The sequence below is a fragment of the Phoenix dactylifera genome, chromosome 5 (genome assembly GCF_051530095.1).
Source record: "Phoenix dactylifera cultivar Ajwa chromosome 5, Ajwa_hap1_PhDact_Kaust_v1.1, whole genome shotgun sequence".
Lineage (NCBI taxonomy): Eukaryota > Viridiplantae > Streptophyta > Magnoliopsida > Arecales > Arecaceae > Phoenix > Phoenix dactylifera.
In genome coordinates this window covers 6,638,267-6,660,688 of record NC_143194.1, presented here as the reverse complement: position 1 = coordinate 6,660,688, position 22,422 = coordinate 6,638,267, and the positions used below count along the sequence as shown (strand labels likewise).

Sequence of the window (22,422 nt, the reverse complement as noted above, 5' to 3'; positions counted from 1 at the left end):
TACCAAAGTTGATATTGGTTGTTCATAAACTAGGCAATAAATTAAGAAGATTACATCCCCCATTAAGATCTAGTTTCCATTTATTCTTTCTCATGGAAAAAAACTAACCAGAATAACAAAAACAAAGGAAGAAAGAGAGATGATGAAAAAAGTTTTTTGAGTCCTCACAGAGCCTCTCTTTTTATTGTCTGTAGCCAGAAATTATAAAGACATGGAGAACGATATCAGAAAAGCTCAAATTTCCATGACTCCTGATCCAGAGCAGTTTTTTGGTATTGGCTAAAAGGATCAAGGCTTAATTTTCCATCTCCATCATCATTGAGAAATTCCAATCCCATGAAGTCATCCAGCCCCCAGAGGTACAACGACTCTGGCCACTCCATGCATGGAAGTTGTATTTCCTCAGCTTTAGCTTCAGAGCTGGAAGAAGAGCATGATGATGAGATGGAAGTAGAGGAGATGGAAGGGGTCGAGGAAGCACAAGGGACTACGAACTCATGGGGCTCGATCACAGGCACTTCATCAGTGCAAAATCCAGGGGATTTGCTAAGAGATGCATCAATCTCTGTAGGATCGAACGAGCTTGTGATGCCCTTCTCCTCTGCTTCCTCTTGTGCCATCTTTGGAAGAGGCTGCAAGCAGAGCTGCTCGTTTTTATCATTTCCGTCCACTGAAGCACATCCTTGCTGCTGCTGCTGCTGCTGCTGGTCAACAGTTGAAGGGATGGGCTTGTGAGTGAGTGGGTCAATTCCCATTTTCCTTAGCTTCTTCTTTATGTGGGTGTTCCAATGGTTCTTTATCTCATTATCTGTTCTACCAGGGAGATGAGCAGCAATTTTGGACCATCTGCCAGAGATGAAACCAAGAAAAAAAAAGGCTTGTTTAGGATAAAGTAAACCAAAACAAAGCACCAGGAAGAAATTAAATGCAACCAATGAGTCTAAGAAATCAACCAAGTAAACAAAAAAAGAGCAAATCAAAGAGCGCGCGCTGAGAGAGGACCTGTTCCCAAGTTGAGAGTGGAGTTCAATGACCAGCTTCTCCTCAGACTCTGACAGCAATCCGCGCTTCAAATCAGGCCTGAGATAATTTGTCCATCTCAGCCTGCAACTCTTCCCACACCTAAGCAATCCTGTACAAGCCATAGAATGGTATCCATCAATAACAACTCTAAAACGTTTTAAGAAACAAAAAAAATCAATCAATAAACATCAGACTTAACACTAAAGTTTTCATTATTTTTCACCACATACCACATAGTCTGCAATTAGATATCTTTTTTTTATTCTGAAGGTAATACTCCTAGATGTCACTGAAAGAGACGTTTATCACGATTACCAAAAGAAACATAGACATGAATCGTATCAAAAGACCAACATAAATCAAACTTAAGCTCCAAACTCTAAAACTCATCTAAATCAAATTCCTAATAAACAAATTGAAGTATCCAAACAAAGAAGAGGATCCCAAGCAAGCGATATCTAAACAAGGGACCTGCTAGCTTGGGCACAGCTCTCCAGCAGCATTGGCCATGGGTGAGGATAAAGTTGATGAGTTTCTTGTCCTCCTCTGCTGTCCATGGCCCCTTCTTAAGCCCCACCTTATCACAGCATGGCTGCCTCCCCATTCTTCCACCCCTCGCCTCTCAACTAGACCCCCTCCTACAAACCACCAAAATATGAGGGATGAATGAGAGAGAGAGAGAGAGAGAGAGAGAGAGAGAGAGAGTAGGAGATGGGACTATCAGCCTTCAACACCACCACCACCTGCCTTTATAACTTGAACTCTAGAGGGGGAGAGGCAAGGGCATGGGGCTCTCCATGCTTTGGAGTCCGAGGCTCGTGTACACGTGTCAGGGAGGGAGGGTGGCTTGGTCGCACGTGGGAAGTGGGTGTCCGGAAAGCGCCACCTCATCCGTTGGCGGTCTTTGCTTGGTGTGTAAGCGGCTCGGTCCCAAGCCTGCCGGGCTCACTTCGTGAAGTTTTCTTAGAAGATAGAGGACACCACGTAGATTAGTTTTACTTGGACTTGCAAGCATGGTTGAAGGAAATTTAAATGCCTTGATTCTTCATGAGGCTGGACTATAGTTCCCTCATGTTAGACCTTGATTTGACTGTCTAAAACTCGCAAATGTTTGTCTAGAAACACTAGGAGAGCATGTGTTACGTAATTACACTGCAAGAGTTCATGATTTGATGAGGTCATGACATATTTGATTCCACTTCTAGATCCACAACCAATGAATGTGTTAACCTAGTAATTTGCCAAGATGCATTAAGTTGTCAACTTTGTCTTAGTTGCACCCTTGTAATTTTGTTCATAATCTTGGTGTGTGTGTGACAAGCATGAGAAGGGCAAAGCAGTGTAACATCCTCAACTGGCATAAACTTGAAGAGGAAACTTACCTCTTCCATTACTTCCAATAGCATAACAATGCAAAGGGAATGAAGAATAATTAAATGGTCATGGTGGTGTCATCTTGGTGCTTTCAGTGCTCAAGATTAATTAACAAAGCAATGGATTCCTTCACAACTATAGCATTGAATGACCACTATGATTATCCTAGACAACATAACATAAGGTCCCATAGTTTAGAGCCCCTTGAACCCATGGGATATAGTTTGCCAATATATTTTAACCACTTTGTATATAATTTTATTTGATCTTAAAATGTTAAGAGACAGCTTAACAGAAAAGAAAAAAGAACATGCATGCCACTCTATGGGTGGAATTACCAAATTAATGAGCTGAAATTACAAATTCCATCATCTACAAGTGGTTTGCTCTTTAACTAATCAAATTTAGATTGTATGCCATTTGGATTGACGCGTAAGGAATAACACTAATTTGTTGGACCAAATTAATTCAAGTTACTTCATAAATGGCAACTAGAAAGAGAGGGAAAATAATTCAAAAAAAATAAAGAAAAGAAACTCTAATAACCATCAAAATTTAATGACTCTGCCCTCATTGAGCTTCTTGTAAGGTCCTTCTAAATTTTGTCCAAGTTCAAATAATAATTTTTTTTTTCTTCTGTCCTAGCATCATTTTAGCATCAACAATTCTAAAACATGATCGTCCTCCCTAATAGAATGAAAAGAAAATCTCTGACATGATTATCGACGTATTTCTTCTACTACTTAATTTTACCTATTCATAGTCAATTATGCTCAGCAAGGTGTAGACAAATTTTGATTGATCTTGTAACTAAATAGCTAGTCTCTTCAAAATTTACATGCTTGTTTATATAAAATAATATGCTTTCATGTTATGCTATGTGACTCCGGCAACCTCCATGATCAAATGCAATTCTTAATCTACCTTTTGGCTATCTTTGCTTCATAAAAACGACTAGTAATCTTTATTATTTATTACTTATTTATTTATTTGCTATGGAGAAATAAAATATTTGGCAGCTAACTTATTTCACATTAAGAAGTGGACTTTATAGTGCGGAAGGCCATGCTCATATGAACGGTGTGGTGGGGACAAAAACGCCAAGCGGCGGAGTTGGGCGAGATTCTCGTCAGCTCCATTACGGAAGATGGACCTTCAATAATACCTATATGAAACAAAGAAGAGAAAAGGGGAAAAGAACAAAAAGAAGAAGAACTGGGGAGAGTTAGTTCCGTATGTGTACATACACAATTGACCGCCCTACATACAGTAGCCCCTACTCCACTCCATGACAGATGATCACAGATCTCAACTTCACTTAGAATTTAATGAACTTCAGAAGCTTTTTGATGGACCTACTTGCATGGGTCTTTCTCCCATTGAAAACCAAGACTTGTTTTTACTCCATGGGAACATAATAGAAGACTTATACCCTATGCAAGGCAAGGTTTGTTCCGGAGGGATCACTGCATTGGCTTCCAGTTTCAATCAATCCATCTCACTTTGATGTGAACATTTTAGTAAATAATTTTCAAGTTACAAATGGGTACCAAGTGGCATGTATACTTCTAAACGAGAAAGGTGGCACATAATGAAGGTACGAAGGGTAACTTACTAACCCTGGGTAGCGTATTCTGAAAGGTAATTATAAAATAATTCAGACACTCTCACCTTTTTTTTAAAATTATAAAATAAAAATAAAAAAAGAGGCAAACGAGATGCCATAAAATTTTGGGCGAGGAGAACACAAAACCGGCATAGTTGGCCTTTCCTTAAAAAAAAAAAACATTGGAACCAATTTTTTTTTTTTTAGATTTTTGACAATAATATATATATATATATATATATATATATATATATATATATATATATATATATATATATATATATATATATATGTATAACAAATGGTCAAAACACAGAAAAGTTGAGGGAAATGTACTTTTCAAAATGTTCAAAATGGGGTTGAGACATGGTTCAAGAATATATAAAGAAGTCCTTTGAATATAAACTTGAGGAAACAGCATTTGCATACAATTTCTGCCATTCCTTGCTCCTTTTCTTTTTCTTTTTCTTTTTTTTTTTTTGAAGGCAACAAATTTTCCTGCCAAAACTCCAGTTTTTACAGACGATTCCAAAAACAGAAAGGCTCCATGATGCCTATTCATTTTTTTCCAGTTCAATTTTTTTCTTATATTTCCGAAAAATAAAAATAAAAAATAAAAGCAATACCAAAATGAGCCCTAACTCTCTTGTCATGCTTTTGGGCAAGCATTAAGGATTGTCTCACATGACCTTGCTTGATAAAATCAAGCGAAAACGGCCAAGCAAGCGAATTCATGTGAACATAAGAGGGTTTATATTGAAGTCGGCGCATAATAGTGGAGAAATCCGCGTAGTGGCAGCGTCACCGCAGCCCACATTTTGTGCTACATACTTGCAACCATGTCCACAAACTCGAATAACCTTTTGAAAAAATTCCATGGAAACATATGGTGGCATGGCATTAAAAACAAGAATCATCAAGACCGATGCAGGTGCAAAGACTTTTTTCCCATATTTCATGGCTATAAACAGCAACCATGGCAAAACCTCCTCTCAACCACCAAAAACCAATCTTTAAAATATTGAGAATTGACCAGGCCTAGGTTTCACAAAATACACTTTGGTCTGAACTCTAGGAGACCATATAAGGTCCGCAAGATTCAGCATACTTCAAATTTTCGATCTTTTTAACCTATCGAGGATATACTTATAAAGTTAGTCTAAATTTCATAGATTCTAATCTTAGATCCTTCCCCCAACGAATTAATCTTTTCTGCTCGAGCTCCATCATGTACGATTTACTTATAACCTAACACAAATTAGGTTTCCTAACAGAGCAAAAAAAACTATGTCGGGCCCAGAACATCTTGATTCCAATAGAAAATGTTGGATGTAAGAATCCACAGGCCACAGGTCCATAAATCAACGAGGTGAAGCCATTCACTAATCAGCTTCTGCTGGAATAAGCTTAAATCTACTTCTGATACGGTGGAGCCAAATTATGCAGAACATGCCATTTGATAATTATAACAAACCAAACATCTCCTCTAATAGACATCACAGCCTATCCTATTCAAATCTTTGAATGTTCAAGCAACCAATTCCTAACAGCCAGAACTGGTTTGACGTATATCCAGAAAAGTACATAGAACTTCCTTATGTTTTAGTACTTAATCTTAACAGGTACAACTGCACTTTTAAATACTAATTCTGAAGTTTTAATTAACTCTTCAACATAAGTAAATCCAATATCCATAGGACTTCTGCAAATAAAAAAAGGAAGTTGGGTATACATCTCAATATTGAGCCCTATATCAAAACTTAAGTTGGAATAGCTGCCATACCATATACAATTACAATGCCATATCAAGTCCTGTATCATATTGGTCCACGGCCCACTATCAATACCTAAATTTGAGGGACTGCTAGTTGTACAAGCTTACAATCCACAAGTTGGGTACATCTTTATTGAGTGTGTACCATGAGACATGAGGCTGTAGAAACACAAGTTTAAGTATATGATGGACTAGATATTTAACTGTTTATGCCAGATTTTGTACTATCTTTGGATGAGTTGCTGCATAAATAGAGGAGTTTGGGTCGGTCTTCAAATGAGAGAGAAGATGTTGTACATCGGGTCTCAAGAGTTCCAGCACTTTGCCACAGAGTGTCAATATCTCTAGTTTGGGCTTGCTGGTGCTCTGTACAGGCCCTCCTTGTCCTTCATACATGACAGCATGATGCCTGATGAAAATAAGCTCTTTTAGCTATGTGAAACATTGCATATTGATTGGAAGGTAAAAGGTACCATGAACTTTGCAAATCTCTCTCTCTCTCTCTGCAATGTATGTGTGTGTGTGCGCGCGCGCCTGCAATGTGCACGTGTTCGTGTGTGGGGATACAAGATGCAAAGTCTTACAGAAAGTCGATAAGGTCTTTTATCTCTGATGCTTCAGTTGGAGTTGAGGGCTGCGTATTCTTTCCAAACACATCCGCGATCACATTGAATAGAAGAGCCAAAGTCTACATATCACAAGGGAAGATGGAAAAGAGAATCTTTAATGAAAGGTCATCTCTCCAGAAAAAGAAAATGCATGAATACAGCATAGATTTAAGTGCAATAACTAATAAGTGTCTGAGCTATATTACACGCATTACGTGTGCTGCAGTAGCATGAACCATGGACAGAAACATAGAATTTCACTGGATAACATGTATTCAATTAATTCCCACACATTCTAGAAACTTGAAAGACATTTTGATTGGAACACTTGTCATGGTAACACAAGTAAGTCATCGCATAACTGTGCACCACTTGTACTCTATATGCAGCTAAAAAAGATATTTAGTCAGGCTCAATTTTGAATCAAGAAGAAACAATATTTCAACCGGCTTCATAATGTTATATTGAGCCAAAATCAAATCCCACTCGTATCAAGCACGGATCCAAGTTAGCTCAATATCAACTCAAGCTCGAATAAAAGCCCAATTCATGTCTAAATAAAAGAAGGCCCAAGAGGAGAGCACCAAAGGGAATTATGGATGTGATGCTGAGTTGATGAGAGAGTGAGTCACACCGAAAGGGTCCAGCTGTCTCACTCTACATGCCCCAGACTTCAGCCACTAAACCAATTTTGGCGGTTGACTACGTAAATACATATACTACATGCCCAATTTCTACCCTATTTAGCTGATATTGATCAAGCCAGCTTTTTTCTCAGGTTTGACTTTACAATAAATTCGAGATTGAGAACAAAGAGTTCGAACAGAGCCTAATTGGAGTTTTTGAGCAGCACTCAAGCAGCTTGGTTCAATTGACAGCCTTTATGCAGAGGTATAATAGTGCCATCAAATGGACTAGGAGCAGACATATTCTGAGCTGAAAATGCCTGGCCCAGGCTCAAGATTTAGGCCCTGAAACCTGACTCTGCCTGAATATGAAGCCCAAAAATATCCAGGCCAAGCCTAGGTTTACACATTTGGTTAAATTTGTCTGGGATTTGAATTGGGTCTGGCCTGGCATGCAAAATGAACCCGGTTTTGATCGGGTTCAGGCTTTAAGTCCCCAGCCCAGGTTCATGTTAGGTTGGGCTTGAGCTAGATAACCAAGCTCAAGTTCGGGCCTAGGCCAAACTTGGCCCATGCACACCCCTAAGTTACAAGGAAACCTAACAACCATGAATAATTAGGTTGAGAGTCGAATTTTAAATATTTATTTGAGGAGAGAGAAATGAGGAATTCATCAGTATGAACTTAGATTTTCTGTGAAAGGGAATTGTGTGACAAGGACTTTACAAATTCTGAGAGATAAGGATCAAATCAAGCTGTGATTAAAAATATATTTCAAATCAGAAAAAAGAGAAATTTTGTAAAATGCAGTGAAGTCCTTGCTCTGGGTTGAATGCATAATCAGCGGTGAACGGTCAACATATCTAATAATTTAGCTCATATATTCTAAGAGATTGCTATAAAGTCTACTTAAACACTAATTACCATTTTATTATAACAGATGAATTTCCTTATTATACTCGTAAGAGAAGAAGGTTCTTGCCCCTACTTTCCTTCATAAGAAAAGCTAAACAGAAGGGTCTAAGAGTCTTACAGCTTATGAGGATACTAAAAAAGTACAACATGAGCCCCTAAATTGGTCTTTGACAAGTATTAAGAAAGGCACCACCCATTTGTGACTACTGGCCACAATTCAGGCCTTTTGAAAAAGTTTTGCCCTTTCATGAATTCTAAAATGTGTATAGCCTCTCACTTGAATATCTGGTGTTCTCTTGGGTTTACAATGCATGTATCATGATCTGAGTGCAAAGATTAAAGTTTCATGCATTGTGCTTGTGCCGGTTGATAGCTAGCAAAAGACCAACATTTGATAGAGGAAGACAAGTCTTAAGTACACTACTTTATTCTTTTTTAAAAACAAAATAAAAGCAAATTTAAGAGCATTGAAAGTGTATACAGTAGGTTCTAAACAATTGAAAATAGTCTTCAAACAATCCAAGAAAATCCAGGACAACATAGGTATTTGGATTGGTCGTTTAAGATGCACAAGCAAAATTTTAGGTAATTTCTCAGTACTGACATAACACAACAATGCTTGCGTTACACATTAACAACAAAATTACACTTAGAATTCATATTAAATCCATAAAGGGACACTTGAGTATGCTTACGCGTCAACAAGAAACTGTAATAGTGCATATACAGCAGATTTGTATATTGGAAAAAATATGGGAAGCTTATTTACAATGCATTACATTCTATAGCTAACAATGGGTGAAATGTGACTTACTTTTTTAATAGTTATATATAATCTGTATGGGAGAAAATTGAGCATTTAAACTGTCAGGGACAGATTAAGTCTATTTAAGGTGGCTGAGTTTCAACAGGAAATGATGGGTAAAGTTTCTAGTAAGTATACTAGTCATTGCTCATGTCCGGAGTCTGTCGAACCAGGCCGAACCGTCCGGCTCAAGCACTATCGAGCCTATCCAGTACGAACCGAGTCGATTCGGCAATCTTATTCGGTTCCGGCTGTAACCGGTTCTTTACTGATCGGAACCGTCCGGAACCGGTCAGTTCGGTGCCAACTCAATGCAAACCAGCCAGTTCGCACCGAGTCAAACCAGTTTCGAACCGGGTTGGTTATGATATTATTGCCACTGCCACCTGATAGCATTAGGACAGCCTGAGAAGGCCTTCCCAACGTAATTTGAAAGCAGATCCGCCGCTTCTCCTTTCCAAAAAATCAACAAACACCAATTCCAGCTATCAGAAGGAAGATTCAAGGCTAAATAAGGTGTGCTTTCTCTCTCCTAACCCGGCGCGCATTTCTTATGTGACAAACGTACAAAACTACAATACCGTTTGGTTAGAGAGGTGGGCTAATATGCCTCCTGATTATGCGGATCACCCGGATATCTACGAGAGGCATCGCCGCTTGACCCGATTTTAAATATCAATATGTAACTTGGACTTTAAATATATGTAATTGACTGTATTATTTTTTAATTTTCACATTACTACTTGATTTGATGAATTTTATGTTGTTCATTTTATAATTTATATTATTTAAAAGTAATAAGATGCATCATTTAGATTAAACCGAGATCATACAAACATCAAAAAATATTAAAAAAATCAAATTAGACTTAAATTCATTGAAAAAATTCAAAAAAAATAATTACCAATTAAATATTTACCGAACAGGTCCCGACGTCGACCAGTACGGATCCCAGTACCGGTTTGACAGACCTTGCTCGTGTCTATTACTAACCAATATATAGCATAGCTGGCATACGTTGTATAGAGATCAACTCTCTTATTGCTCTTTCTTGATTATTCCACTTTGCAATAAAAAATTCATGGAATGACCTTGAGAAACTGAACAACCTTTGTAAGTGCTACTCCCTACAAAACTAGATGTTTATTTTTGCAAAAAAAGCGTTTTTCTAAAGTTCATTATTTCACTTTGACGCCATCTAATATGGTACGTCAAGTATGAGTTCAATGCTTATTGAACTTAATCTGGCTTCTTTAATTGTCTAAGCATTGGGTGAGTGTTGATCAACATGGTGAAGATGCCTATCTATTTGCAAAGATGCCTAATCACTAAGAAGCACAAGTCAGGTGGCAAAGCAGCAAGCGAAGGCTCTGATGTAGCTAGTAGTGCTCCTATATTTGATTGCCTTATCACTCAGGGCAAGGGGACAGAGATGGATGATACACTTGCAGCCCCTGTAAGATACCATGATCCTTCTGGTCACAGTGGCAGTTTGAGCCAAAGCCAAACATTTTGACTCAAACTACTCAGGAAGTTTTGGTCATTATTATGGCCATCATGGAAGATATACACGATAATTTGTGCATAAGTGAGGCTACCACAGTTGCAGGAGAAGTATTCCCATCCAAGACATGATGATAATGATCATTATGACACCAACTATTCTGTCTCTGTGGACTTAATAGGTGCGTTTAATTTATTTTATACTTTTCTGTACTTGTTAGTTTATTCTTAATTAGGTGATGTTTGGTATTGATACTCAATAGATGGTGCATTCCTGTAACATATATAATACATTTAGCTTTAACACAATTTAGTTTAATTAAAAAACAATCCGAAATGCAAATTATAACCCAAGATAAATACAATAAAATTATGTAAAAATATCACCTATTCTGTGTTTTAGTTGTCAAAATAATAGTCTATTATGTTTATTGCATCATACGGATACATCTATCAAGATATAACGCAGCAAAAATAAAATTTACTTTAGTTCACCAATCAATTGTAATAGAGCATTTCATTAATGTATACCTACAACCAGCAATGCTCCATTCAGCAGATAGACTTCCACAAGCAGCTGAAGCATACTGTGAATAGGTACACAATTTATTCACCACAATCACAATATTCCAGTATCTTTCAACTCCAAAAACTAATTTTAAGCTTCTTCATGATGATAAACACTTGAACTAACTTACGTCTGCAACATGATTATTGGACGGTTATCTTACCAGTTTCTATCCCTGGACCTGTATGCTTCACTGAATCACCCTGAGATTGACAACCATTTTCTTTACCACAGCTATCATTCTGATTTTCAATTAGAAACATGTCCCCAGCTCCATCATGATGTTTTATCCATCAAGACCCAAACTACTATGCAAAACATCACTGACATACACAGCAAACTTCATCTTTTCATGTATTCTCTTTTGTTTGCTAGCCAATGAAAAATGCCATGCCTTCTTGTTTGACAGATTTCAAATTGAAAGGAATCCTATCTGAAGTATGTGTAACATCTTCACCATATTGGTATGCTTGTCAATTTGCATGTGTATTGCTCTATGACCTTAACCATTTGACTTTGTACAATACGGGAGACAATGAGTTACCTATCACAATAACATGCCTAACAAACAAACAATCCATATCCACAGAAAAAGTTTCCTTGACATATGCACATCGTGAAAATGGAAATTTGACTGGATTTATTTTAGATGGAGGCTCAATTTAGTGGAAATGAGCAGATATGTTGAAGTTCAGACAGATTGGAATAATAGATCAACAAATGCCGGACTTTGTTGCCTGGTAATTGACACTTACATAGAGCACCAAACACAATGAGATTGCAGATATGCAATTTAAACCTGAAGTAACTAAATTTCTATGTGCTTTAGTAGAAGAATCTATCATAGTTTATGTTTTTTAATTTATCAAGATTTTTAAACTTCATGAAAAGACATCGTGAGGCAAGAAGACTAAAGACAGTTACAAGCAGCAATTATTTCAGAAGTAGATTATGAGGTTGTAACATTCATTATGACAAAGAATCTGGCTATCTGATAAAAGAAATTAAACAAGTAAATTCATATCTACTTGATACTTTTGAACTACAAGCTCCAAAGTCAAATGTTCCATATGAAGATGCTAGAAAAAGTTAACTTATGTACCTTCATGAAAAGTGGGCGAGCAAAGGCTAAACGAGGTAGCAATGGGCCCATTATCCGGAAAGCAATTCTCAGCATTGCAACAGAAGTAACTGGGCGAAGATGCTTAATGACTGTATGGGTTGATTCCAGCCATTCATGGGGAAGGTTGCTAAAGAATGAATGCAAAAGGGCCACAATATTACCTGAAACAAAGAAAAATATTACTTGCAAAGCATTTAGAGTTACATTCATGGGCAGAGGGCATGAGCAAAGGAAATACAAAAATATAACTTTAAATAGGTTTCAAGGCAAACAACTCATGATAATGCTAGAGGATATCAAGCAAATGAATCTGATTGACGTCGGGAGGTGTTGAACTTGGGTTAAAACTCGAAGGAGGAAGGGTATGTTGATACAACCAATTGTAGCAAGGTAGAAATCCCACTATGGCACATACGACACAAAGTGTTAGAACGGACAAACGGTAGTTGGAAGACAAGCAAGGCAGATCACTCTTTTCCAAGGCCAACAAATAGACTTTGGCAGGCCACTCAAAGGATACAGCTCTCACAACACTCACTTGCACACCCTAGGAATCCACCAAAAGCGAGGAGAAAGAGAATATGGAGAAGGCAATGGAAGAATAGTTCCTATAATAGAATTCTCACTAATCAATAATTCAAATATCTCAAGCATGATTACAAGAGGAGCCTCGATGGGGGTATTTATACGTACTACAATGAGATTCTTTTCTTCAGCTTTCCAATGCAGGATTCCAAATCCCATTCTAACTCAAAAAACCCTAACTATTAACTTTTCTAATAACATCAAAAGTTCTCAAAAAAAAAGTTCACAAAAATTAAAACACCTAGAATTAACTAACATCAAACTTTCCTAACAAAACAAATCTAGCTTGGCTTCCCATACCCATGCGCATACGGAACCCGCGACCCGTGCAGCGAGCACATGCGCTCTGCACGGTCCCCCGACTCATGCAGTCCAATCTCGTGTCTAATTTTGGCTCAACGCCACTCATCTAGGAAGTGAGCCCTAAGCACTCCGGCGTCACTGATTACATTGCATAAAGACGCTTCTTAAATAAATATATAAAGAAATTGGTAAACAGCTGCACAGTAAAAATTACAGAATTAATTTGTGCAGTAACTTCAGGATGCATATGATGATTCACATCCAAGATGCAATTCCTCTGTTAGAAATGGATACGGCTCCATGCGTTGTCCAGGCCATAGCCTAGCCATCCTTGGTCCTGTCCAAGATGGCCTAGCACTTTTTCCTTCTTTCTTGTTTGGAGGATTTTGACATGCCAAATTGTTTATACTACCACAGAGAATGTAATAAAAGAACCAAAAAACTTAAGAATTATTCCTAACATCTTTCTAGTCTAGCAAAGTAGAACATTGTATCAAGAACCTCTGCCTCCCAATATGCTCCCCCTTCTATGAAAGAACTGACAGTGACCGAAGGTAGCATCAAAACGGCTTACCAAGTGTTCAAACGCAATAACAAAGAATGTTCCAGATAGCTTACAAGAAACACTGGAGAGTTTAAGTTGTACCTATGGCTGTTGATGTATTATCCTGAGAAGCCCATGTTGGATCCAACAAAGCATAACCAACGGCAGAGTCTAGCTCCTTAAGCGACCTCTTACCATCAACAAGCCACCAACAATCTTTAATGATACGTGCTGCTTCAGAATACAGCTGCATGTGAAATTCTGGTGGGAGCTGGGCTAACAAAAGGCCACACGCTTGGATCATCAGACATGATAATTGCTGGCAAGAGTACCCACTTTTGGAAACAAAATTGGTGGCATTGATTCCAGTTGCTGAAGAAGTTGAACGGTTTGTGCTCAAGGATTCTGTACTGCCACCAGATGGAGATGTTGGTAGACCAGAATTTTGCCCAAGTCCACTTGACGCTCCATGTTGCCCATTGCTGGACTGAATCAGTGTTGGCTGTACATTAACAACAATTTGAACCAATGAAGTTACTATTTGGGAAGCTGACACTGGAAGCGAAAGGATCTCAATAGCTGCTGTTTCCAGGACAAGCTGTGTGTATGTCCCAGGATCCTGATTTTGATAGAATGCTTTCTGCCCATCAGAAATGTTGGTTGTGCCAGGCTGTGAAGATGATTGACATTTATTTTGAACTGGACGTGCACAACTGCTAGAAGGATCTCCTGCTGAATCTGACTTTGACTTAGTACTTAGAGGGGGTATGACATTATTCACAAGACCTAGTAAAAGGGTAGCAAAGTAGTCTAGTGGAGGGCAGATAGCAGGATTTGATGAACCAACATGTTGAGGAAATGACTCTGAGAAAGGTATCTGAAAAAAAAAAAGTGTCAATGGGACAGTTTGAGAAAATTAAATAACGTTAAAAAAATGAAGAGAAGTCGTTACCTTGGAAATATTAAGCATATTGAGCATCCGTACAATTAGCTTGCTTGGAAGGTGACCATAAAAATATGCAAGAATGTCCCGGACAAATGAAAATCTCAGAGGATGAAAGACCAGAAGTGAAGAATAAAAAGCAAGAACTCTATCGGCAATATCTGTGGCATCATTCTCAATGAGCCTATAAATTATTAGTGGGATAACCGGGAGCAAACGTGCTGCAATATCATCAAAGAAAGGAGGATACCTGCAATGATTGGAATCATTACTAGAAGGATTTCCCTAAAGAGGCTACGACACATCAAATAATACAGAAGAATAACTCAATAGTTCATGATGGCATATGAAAACCTGAAAACTATTATTTTAATAGTTTCTGCCTGAATAAACTTGACTCATGCATATACTATACTTTTCTGAAGTATTTTAAAATGAGCTACACCTAAATAACAAAAATTATTCTAAGGGAACATTTACTGAAACACCCCTTCACTCCTTAGAATGTTTTCTCGCACTAGTCTAAATTTAGATTTCCCTTCATCTAAGATGTTCGTGTATCAGTCTTTGTATAAATTGGTAGAACAAGGAGATCAATATGCAAATGTCAGGAGACAATAAACAAGTTAAAAATACTGCCTAGTGTCTTTGCCAGGCAAAAACAAGATGCACTGGAAAGGGGAGCCAACATGTAGTGCCATCGCAATATAACAGTTACACATTAAGGGAAATTCTAGTCATAATAAACTGGAAAAAAAAAATATATGAAACAGATATATCAAATAGAAAAACAGCAAGACATGATATTACTTGCCCTCTAATATTCAAAGATAATTAATGTCAACAGCAATTTTAGATTGGAAGGTGAACATGTTAGTCTAAAAATAACAAATTATTATCATTGTATGTAACATAACCCTGTTCTTCCCATATTTGATTACCTCCTTTCTTGTTTTCACCATTCTCTCTCTCTCTCTCTCTCTCTCTCTCTCTCTCTCTCTCTCATGCGTGTGTGCCGTCCCTCCTCTTCACCTTGGTGTCCATTCTTATATTCCACACCACATCTTCATATTTTCTATTTTTCACTTCTTTTATTATTTATATACATGATCAACCAAACTGTATTTCTTATCTCCTCATCTTGTGACTTTCCTTACGTATCTCTAATTTCAGGCTAATGTCACCAAACAGATGCAATTGAAGCACAAGTAATCGGCTTATCTTTTGATGACGAGAGCCATCAACACAGTATAGACAAACGCTACTGAAACGAGCTTCTTAATAGAAGGCTTGATATATGTCGCTACAAAATATGTCCATCATCTCCATGATAGTGGAACAAGAAGGTTTATGCAGAATTAAAAGGACATCCTCTAATGTAAATGTGAACAATTCCAATTGCTCATAGAATAAAAAAGTTCTGAACATAAACTCTAAAAGAAGGGATGAAGAAAAGCAATGGCATGCTAGGGGCTGGGAAACAAATACTTCAAGGTTTTTTGCAAGTATACATTTTTAAAGTTTCACATTTGCATGTATGACCATGTCATGTCGTATTTTGCATGAATACCCTTTCAAACAAGTTTTTTTGCATCAGGGCCTTGCCATTTGCTACTGTTAGCATTTATCAGTCGAATTCATGATTAGAGTCAGTTAACCTGAGTTAGAAGTTAATCTACAAAAAAAAAAGAAAAAAAGAAAAAGAAAAAATTACCCTCCAGACTGCTGTTGGACTAGTTGATGCTCAAGGTTATTTGAGTCAAGTGTCATGAAAAAAAGTTAACAGCAGTTAGTGGCTAGTTAACTGCAACGGTATTGGTGCACAAAAAAATGGTGTTCGTGTATAACACAGAGTAACAGGGTCCTGCATGCAAAATTCAAACTTTCAACAGGTATACTTGCAAAAGAACCTGTTTTATGACTTTAATAGTTCCATAGGAAGGAAAGAGAGATGAAAGTCTAACAAGGAATCCATGTAAGCAGATTCTTAAATTTTAACAATCTTCAATAATGCTCCAACAAAATCCATGACAAGGATGACAAGAGAGCCTTGTCCTTCTCTTTATAAGAGACTCCTTATTTTTGAAATAGATACCCATACCATCTAAATTGGCTCTACATCACACTGTCCTCAATCAAGTTAACTCCAATAGCTCTTCTAATTACCCTTGATCTTCACCTTACCCTTTCAAGTTTTGCCACATATTCATCTCAACATTCTTGCCATTGATTTAATCGTATTTGCCTGCACCCTGTTTACCATTTGATATTTGAGCAATGTAGCATAGGAGATGTTATTAACACTTTATATTATTTTCTGACCTTGTGTTAATTACAATAATACTCCAAAAGCACCTACCCATATCTAATGTTGTTAAGTTTGTTACATATTCTTTCTCCAAAACATCCTACAAAACAAACTGATCACTTGCTAATATCCCTTGTCCATTGATGTTGGCCTGGAACTCATTTTAAATTTGCATTCAGCATCTTTAAATTTCATTCTATTTTCAAGTCCCTCATATTTTTACATCTGCAAACAACATACACCAGGATACATACTATTGAGTACTAGCAACAAGTTCATCTATGGGCAGTGTAGAAAAATACTGGCTTGATGCTGATCCTTGATGTAATCCATTTAGTGGAAATTCACTTATCATGTCACAGTTACTCCTAATGCTCTTGAGTACTCTAGCAAAAAAATGTCCTTAAAATTTCAATGTATCATCCATACACAGTTACCATTCTTAGCATGGTTTCACAAGCTTTCTCCAATTTGTTAAAGAATAAATTCAGTGTTTTCCATTTCTCTCTATATCATTCTATCAACAATCTAAGCCAAGATCCGCAATCTCGGTACTGGGTACCATATCGGTATCTTATCAGTTCAGTACAGTTTGCTACAGTACAGTACGGTACAGTATATCTCTGCACCGAAATATCTCTCCAATCATTTTTCTCAATCTCGATCTTGGTACGCCGCAGTACGGATCGGTATGCACCTCGGTACACCTCGGTACAAGTTGGTACACCTCGATATGGGGCGCTACGCCTCGGTACGGACGGCACGAGTCTTGTACCGACTTGAAGGTGTGTTTCATACCGATTTTCTGCCGGTACGGTACGGTACGTTCCGTACCGAACGGTATGGCAGACTATAGTCTAAGCTAATAACCCGTTATTGTCTTTCCTCTCCTTATACCAAATTAATTCATTGAAATTGTTGTTTTTATTTCTCTTTGTTTTGTCCAAGGTTTAAACACTGACACATACAAATCCATACACGCTATATCAGATCTTACCAGTAAGGTATCGGTACCGGTACAACTCCCATTTTGGTAATGAACGAACATATGGCATCTCACCTCTATTTTTTTATATTGGTACAAAGAGATGTACCATGTGTTGGTGTGGTCTTGTACTGTATCATTATGCTACTAATACCAATACTTCAACCTTTGGTTCTATCAACTTTTTCATTCCCTCATATACTGAGTCATAATTTCATTTGGTACTTTATCTACCCCGAATGCACAACCCTTTTGCATCGTTTTCAATTATCAACATATTGACTATAGTATCGGCTTACATAAATACTTGCACCCACATTCATTTTTTATGAGAATAATGTAAACTCAATAACTCTGCTATTGCTTTTTGCATCTAGTATTTCATAAACTATGGAAAAATGTGATGATTGGTACAATATAAAATGCAACACTTACCGTTCCTTCCAAGAGAGATGGTTCCCAAGAGCTTTCTGAAGTTCAATTCTCTTTGGAGGTTGATTATTAAGCCAATGCTCGGGAGAAGGACGATTTGCGCAAAACATTTTAATCCTTTGTTGAAGCTCTGGCCTGTCTAACAAACTTATCTGTGCAATACGAAGTTTCAACAGATGAACTGCATTCTCATTTTAGGAAAAAGATATAAAAAATCAACTTAAAATATCAGACGAAATTTGACAACAAAATGAAATCTGAGGCACAAACAAGAAATTCATGGTTATCAATTCAAGTGCAAAAGTAAAAAAAGGAAGTATCGGAATGACACTTTGGGTTTGTATATTTGTTGGAACCAATCAAAGTCTTCCATGCCTAGCTTGACGACGAGATGTGTGCCAAGGAAACAAATGTGCACATGGATTTTAGGAATCACTAAGACCGGATTTTTAGCCTTTACTTCAGCTTTTAATATCCTTACATTTAGCCATTAGCAAGTCATTCAATGAACAGCTGAGATTAGTCCCACAAAAATAGATCAGATGAAGTTCCTACTTCCTAGTACAAGAAAAGTAAGTTTTCAACCAAATAAATAGCCATTTTAGTAGCATAGTGAACGTAGTCAAATAGAGGAAATGGATGTCTGAACCAAATAAATAGTCCTTTACTTGCCTCTCCCCTTTCCCTCGTTTCCATCCAGGTGGACACTACAACGCATATTGGTCTTTCTAAATTTTGATTAGTCGGGTAAATTATTGCGTATGTTGCTTCAAAACTAAAAAAGTTTTGTAGATTGAAATAAAATTGAAGCTTCTTTTTTTTTTTCTTTTCTGAGGCCATCTTGGCTCATCTCAAAATTTCTAACCTACCATAACCTAACTTAGACTGATCCCACAAAACAACTTTATAAACAAAGAAAGAGTCAAATCTATAACCAAGTTCTAGCATTAAGGGGAAAAAGAGAAAATCTAAAAGTTAACCTACAAGTCTAAATATGACAATCTCATACCAGTCCTCGATCATGCACTAAACCAAACACAAAGATCACATATCCAAATGCCAAAGTTAAATATGTGATAACCACAAATCTCCCACTTGAGGATTATAAAGCACAATTTTGAATAGGTAAAAATATTTTGACCAATTTTGACATAAAATATCAACCAGCACTTTTCAGTTCCTCACATCAACTATACCAAAACCAAAACCGACTACCTTAAAGTTCAAAGTTTGATTAAACATTTCAAAATGCCCTTGGAAAATCTGAAGTATATAGAATAAATGTAAAATTTTGAAATATAGGTCACCTAGTTCTATGGTTTCAAATACTAAAGAAGTGAGACGGTATGACTTGTACCATATCATACCATTCCAGAACAAAAACGACACTATGATAGGTTCTAGGATGCCAAAACAACTATACCAATCCTATATCAGATGTACTAGTTTGTACCAGAGTGTTTTGATGTATATCGGTGCTACCATATTAGTCGTACCAGTCTACCGATGGTTTTTCAATTTTGCGGTATGTTAGTTTTAGTACGTCCAATAATATCAAGGTCTGTTAAACTGACCCAGACCAACTGTATTGTACCATATAGTGCAATAGCGAGATTTGGTTCGGTATATGAGTCGAATCAGTCTATACCAGCTCGAACTAAGCAAAACCATCCGATACCGCCTAAAAACAGAGCACATATCATACCATACCAACTCAGATGGTATCATGATAAAAGGTGAGAAAAAAGGATGGTACTTGTCCCAATCAGGTACGCACCGTATTGTACCAAAATGGTAAGTATTGATACAATACACTATACCAAGATTGCAGGCCTTGGTCGATACAAATATCATATCGATACCATACCATTCAAATGAAAAAATAGCACGAAGTTCAATACTGGTATTAAAAACCTTGCCCACTTCCAAATTTGCACGAGATACCAATCACTACCATCCAGCCATAAATTTTTTTAGAAGTTCCTTCTCTTCCTCAATCCTATTCCATTTTAATTTTTAATTTCATTGTCACCTAAAGATAAATAAAAAGAAACTACCTACGAATGCAATTGACGAGCATCTCATTTGTTCAAGAGTCAAATTAACCTTCTGATGACCAATCTATCTTTTACATTGGTACACGTCTCAAGTCTGCATAAAATACTCTCCCTTTCAAGTAGTCTTAATTTGGTATGTCTTCCTTTATTTCCTTCCCTTTCAAATTTCTTCCTTTTATATTCGCTAACATCCCATCTAGCTGAATGTCCTTTCATGCACGACATCTGCAAGCATGGATTCAAAAACTATAGAACAGGATGGTACAACTAGCACTATACCATCGATGCAAAACTGACATTGGTATAGCTATAGGACACTAAGACTTGTGCCAGCATGTACCAACCTTACCAGCGGGCACTAATAGTACCATATCGACCATATCTATGCATACTATGTTTTTTATTTTTTGAAGTTTCGGTCATAGTTCACTGTACCAGTGCATACCGCCCCGTACTGGGCAATACTGCATTGTACTAGTACCGAACCAAGACTCGGTATAGGAGGCATACGAAGTCTTGGTGTGCCAAACCAACCCCCGTACCAAGCGTATCGATACTGTAATAGCAAGGTCCTGGTACAGAGTTCGACAACAAGACAGTGAACCTTGGTTTCGGTACATACTATTGGTGCCAGAATCGTATCAGTCCCATACCGTTCCAATGGAATAATGGTACAAGGTTTGGAACTAGTCTAAACCTTGCTTACAAGCATATATTTTTAGAAGGGAATTTGTTATGCTAAGCAGCAACTAGCCCTCAAATTTTTCTGCCCACTTGCATACAAGATTCCTATTTCTCAAAACTACAATGCCACTGAAGCCTTCTCATGTATCTATGTCAGTTCCAATGTTTGTCACGGCTAAGATAACATCCATTTCTTCCTTCTCAAGTAACCATTATTTTCCACAACATTTTCATGCCATATCCATTACAAGCATTCAAACATTCCGTATGTAGGAAACCCCATTTAAGCAATCAATCAAACTAGCTAGCAATAGCAACACTTGGGTTCAGTTTATGAAAACATAGGGAGCATTGAGTCAACTTCTTTCACAAGCTGGTAAACTGAGACAAAAAAGGAAATAAAAATAATGAGCTTGGATTTTCACATATAGTCAATGATATGCATACAAAAGACAAGGTAAAGGGGATAATACTCTAAAAGGTTTTATTTTCCTGTTGCGTTTTCTTTAAAGCACACAGGCATCCACCAATTACAAGACTCAAACCATCTTAATTCCATTTGATCAGGCATTTCTCTACCACTAACCCACTTAGCTAGATATAGGAAATCAACAAACTTGAGTCCTAGTCCTCTGTTTGACCAACATTTCATGGTTAGTCATTACATAGTTTGCATTTTACATTTGAGTCCCTCGCACACAGTTAGGCCTACTTTTAAACACCAGCATGCCTGTTATATACAAAGTCCATGAATTAAAAAAATGCAATCAGAACTGAGGGTAGGGAATAAAATTTCCAGTCAAGAGGGCCTCCAAAGACAGTTGCTTCAATTTTCCATTGGAAATTAGATTTGTTAAAATATGAATTGACATCATGTTGGTTAGGAAAAGAAGAAAAATGAATGACAGCTACAGATAAGGGTATGAGGCTAGTAAAATATGATATTGACTGAAGTTGTAGCTGCACTGATTTTATACCTACTCAAAAGAATGAGAAAAATACTTCAGCATATTAATCCTTTCCATAGATTTCTGAGTTAGTTGATTGATGACTTACATGAAAGTCTAGTTGATTGACACCTTTTCTTAAAATCTTTTAAGCCTCTCTCTGGGACAAACTGCTTGTATGTATACAATGATTGAATTCTTCTAGGAAATTTTCTCAACACGCTTTGGGACTCATGGAGGTGAAGAGGGAAAGAGGGAGGACAACTAAGTGGCAGTGTTAGAGACAAGATGATTCCTAGGGCCACCACAAGCATGAGGTATGTGGGCTAGCAGTGCAGTTCACTTGAAATGGGAACAATAAGAGGACAGGGTATGCTAGATGAGTTGGTTTAAGATTCAGGATCAAAGTTCTCATTAAAAGCTTCACCACAATTTGCAAAGCAGTTATTTCTTTGCCTGAATAAGTATTGAAGAGGACCTCATTCAGCAATTTATAACATATTCCAGAGATATTGTTTAAAGACCTCAAAGCCGATGTTAGAGAATTAATATAACAAATCATAACCAATGTGAAAAATAATTTTATAGTAATTTATATGAAAATTTATGCATTGTCCAGATGCATGGCAGAGGAGAAAAAAGAAAAGTGAAACAAGAGAAAATAAGAGAAACGAAGAAAAGAGAACTTTAAAAATGAGAAGTGAAGAGA

The 22,422-nt window shown here is 37.3% G+C and overlaps 2 protein-coding genes across 2 annotated transcripts in view; both read right to left on the bottom strand.

Moving 5' to 3' along the window:
• Positions 1 to 1,742, bottom strand: LOC103717026 (transcription factor MYB20-like). The gene is made up of 3 exons (XM_008805253.6): positions 1,495 to 1,742; positions 1,003 to 1,132; positions 1 to 846 (listed from the first exon to the last, which is right to left on the bottom strand). Exons 1-3 carry the CDS (start codon positions 1,625 to 1,627, stop codon positions 225 to 227), a joined length of 885 nt encoding a protein of 294 aa, XP_008803475.4. The 5' UTR covers positions 1,628 to 1,742; the 3' UTR covers positions 1 to 224.
• A 3,895-nt stretch (positions 1,743 to 5,637) lies between these two features.
• LOC103721130 (mediator of RNA polymerase II transcription subunit) overlaps positions 5,638 to 22,422 on the bottom strand; it is a 70,216-nt gene continuing 53,431 nt past the window's right edge. Inside the window, exons 16-21 of the mRNA XM_039129345.3 lie at positions 18,029 to 18,177; positions 14,310 to 14,550; positions 13,460 to 14,234; positions 11,905 to 12,086; positions 6,362 to 6,465; positions 5,638 to 6,186 (exon numbers count right to left, since the gene is read on the bottom strand). Of these exons, the coding sequence (XP_038985273.2) occupies positions 5,985 to 6,186; positions 6,362 to 6,465; positions 11,905 to 12,086; positions 13,460 to 14,234; positions 14,310 to 14,550; positions 18,029 to 18,177 (1,653 nt within the window). The 3' untranslated portion in view covers positions 5,638 to 5,984. The remainder of the gene's footprint in view (positions 6,187 to 6,361; positions 6,466 to 11,904; positions 12,087 to 13,459; positions 14,235 to 14,309; positions 14,551 to 18,028; positions 18,178 to 22,422) is intronic.

Excerpts from the sequence above, each read along its gene's own strand:
- LOC103717026 (XM_008805253.6), bottom strand. The coding sequence starts at position 1,627 with ATGGGGAGGCAGCCATGCTGTGATAAGGTGGGGCTTAAGAAGGGGCCA. Across the intron at positions 1,133-1,494 it reads AGCTGTGCCCAAGCTAGCAG|GATTGCTTAGGTGTGGGAAG; the intron begins GTCCCTTGTTTA and ends TGGCTTGTACAG. Across the intron at positions 847-1,002 it reads CACTCTCAACTTGGGAACAG|ATGGTCCAAAATTGCTGCTC; the intron begins GTCCTCTCTCAG and ends CATCTCTGGCAG.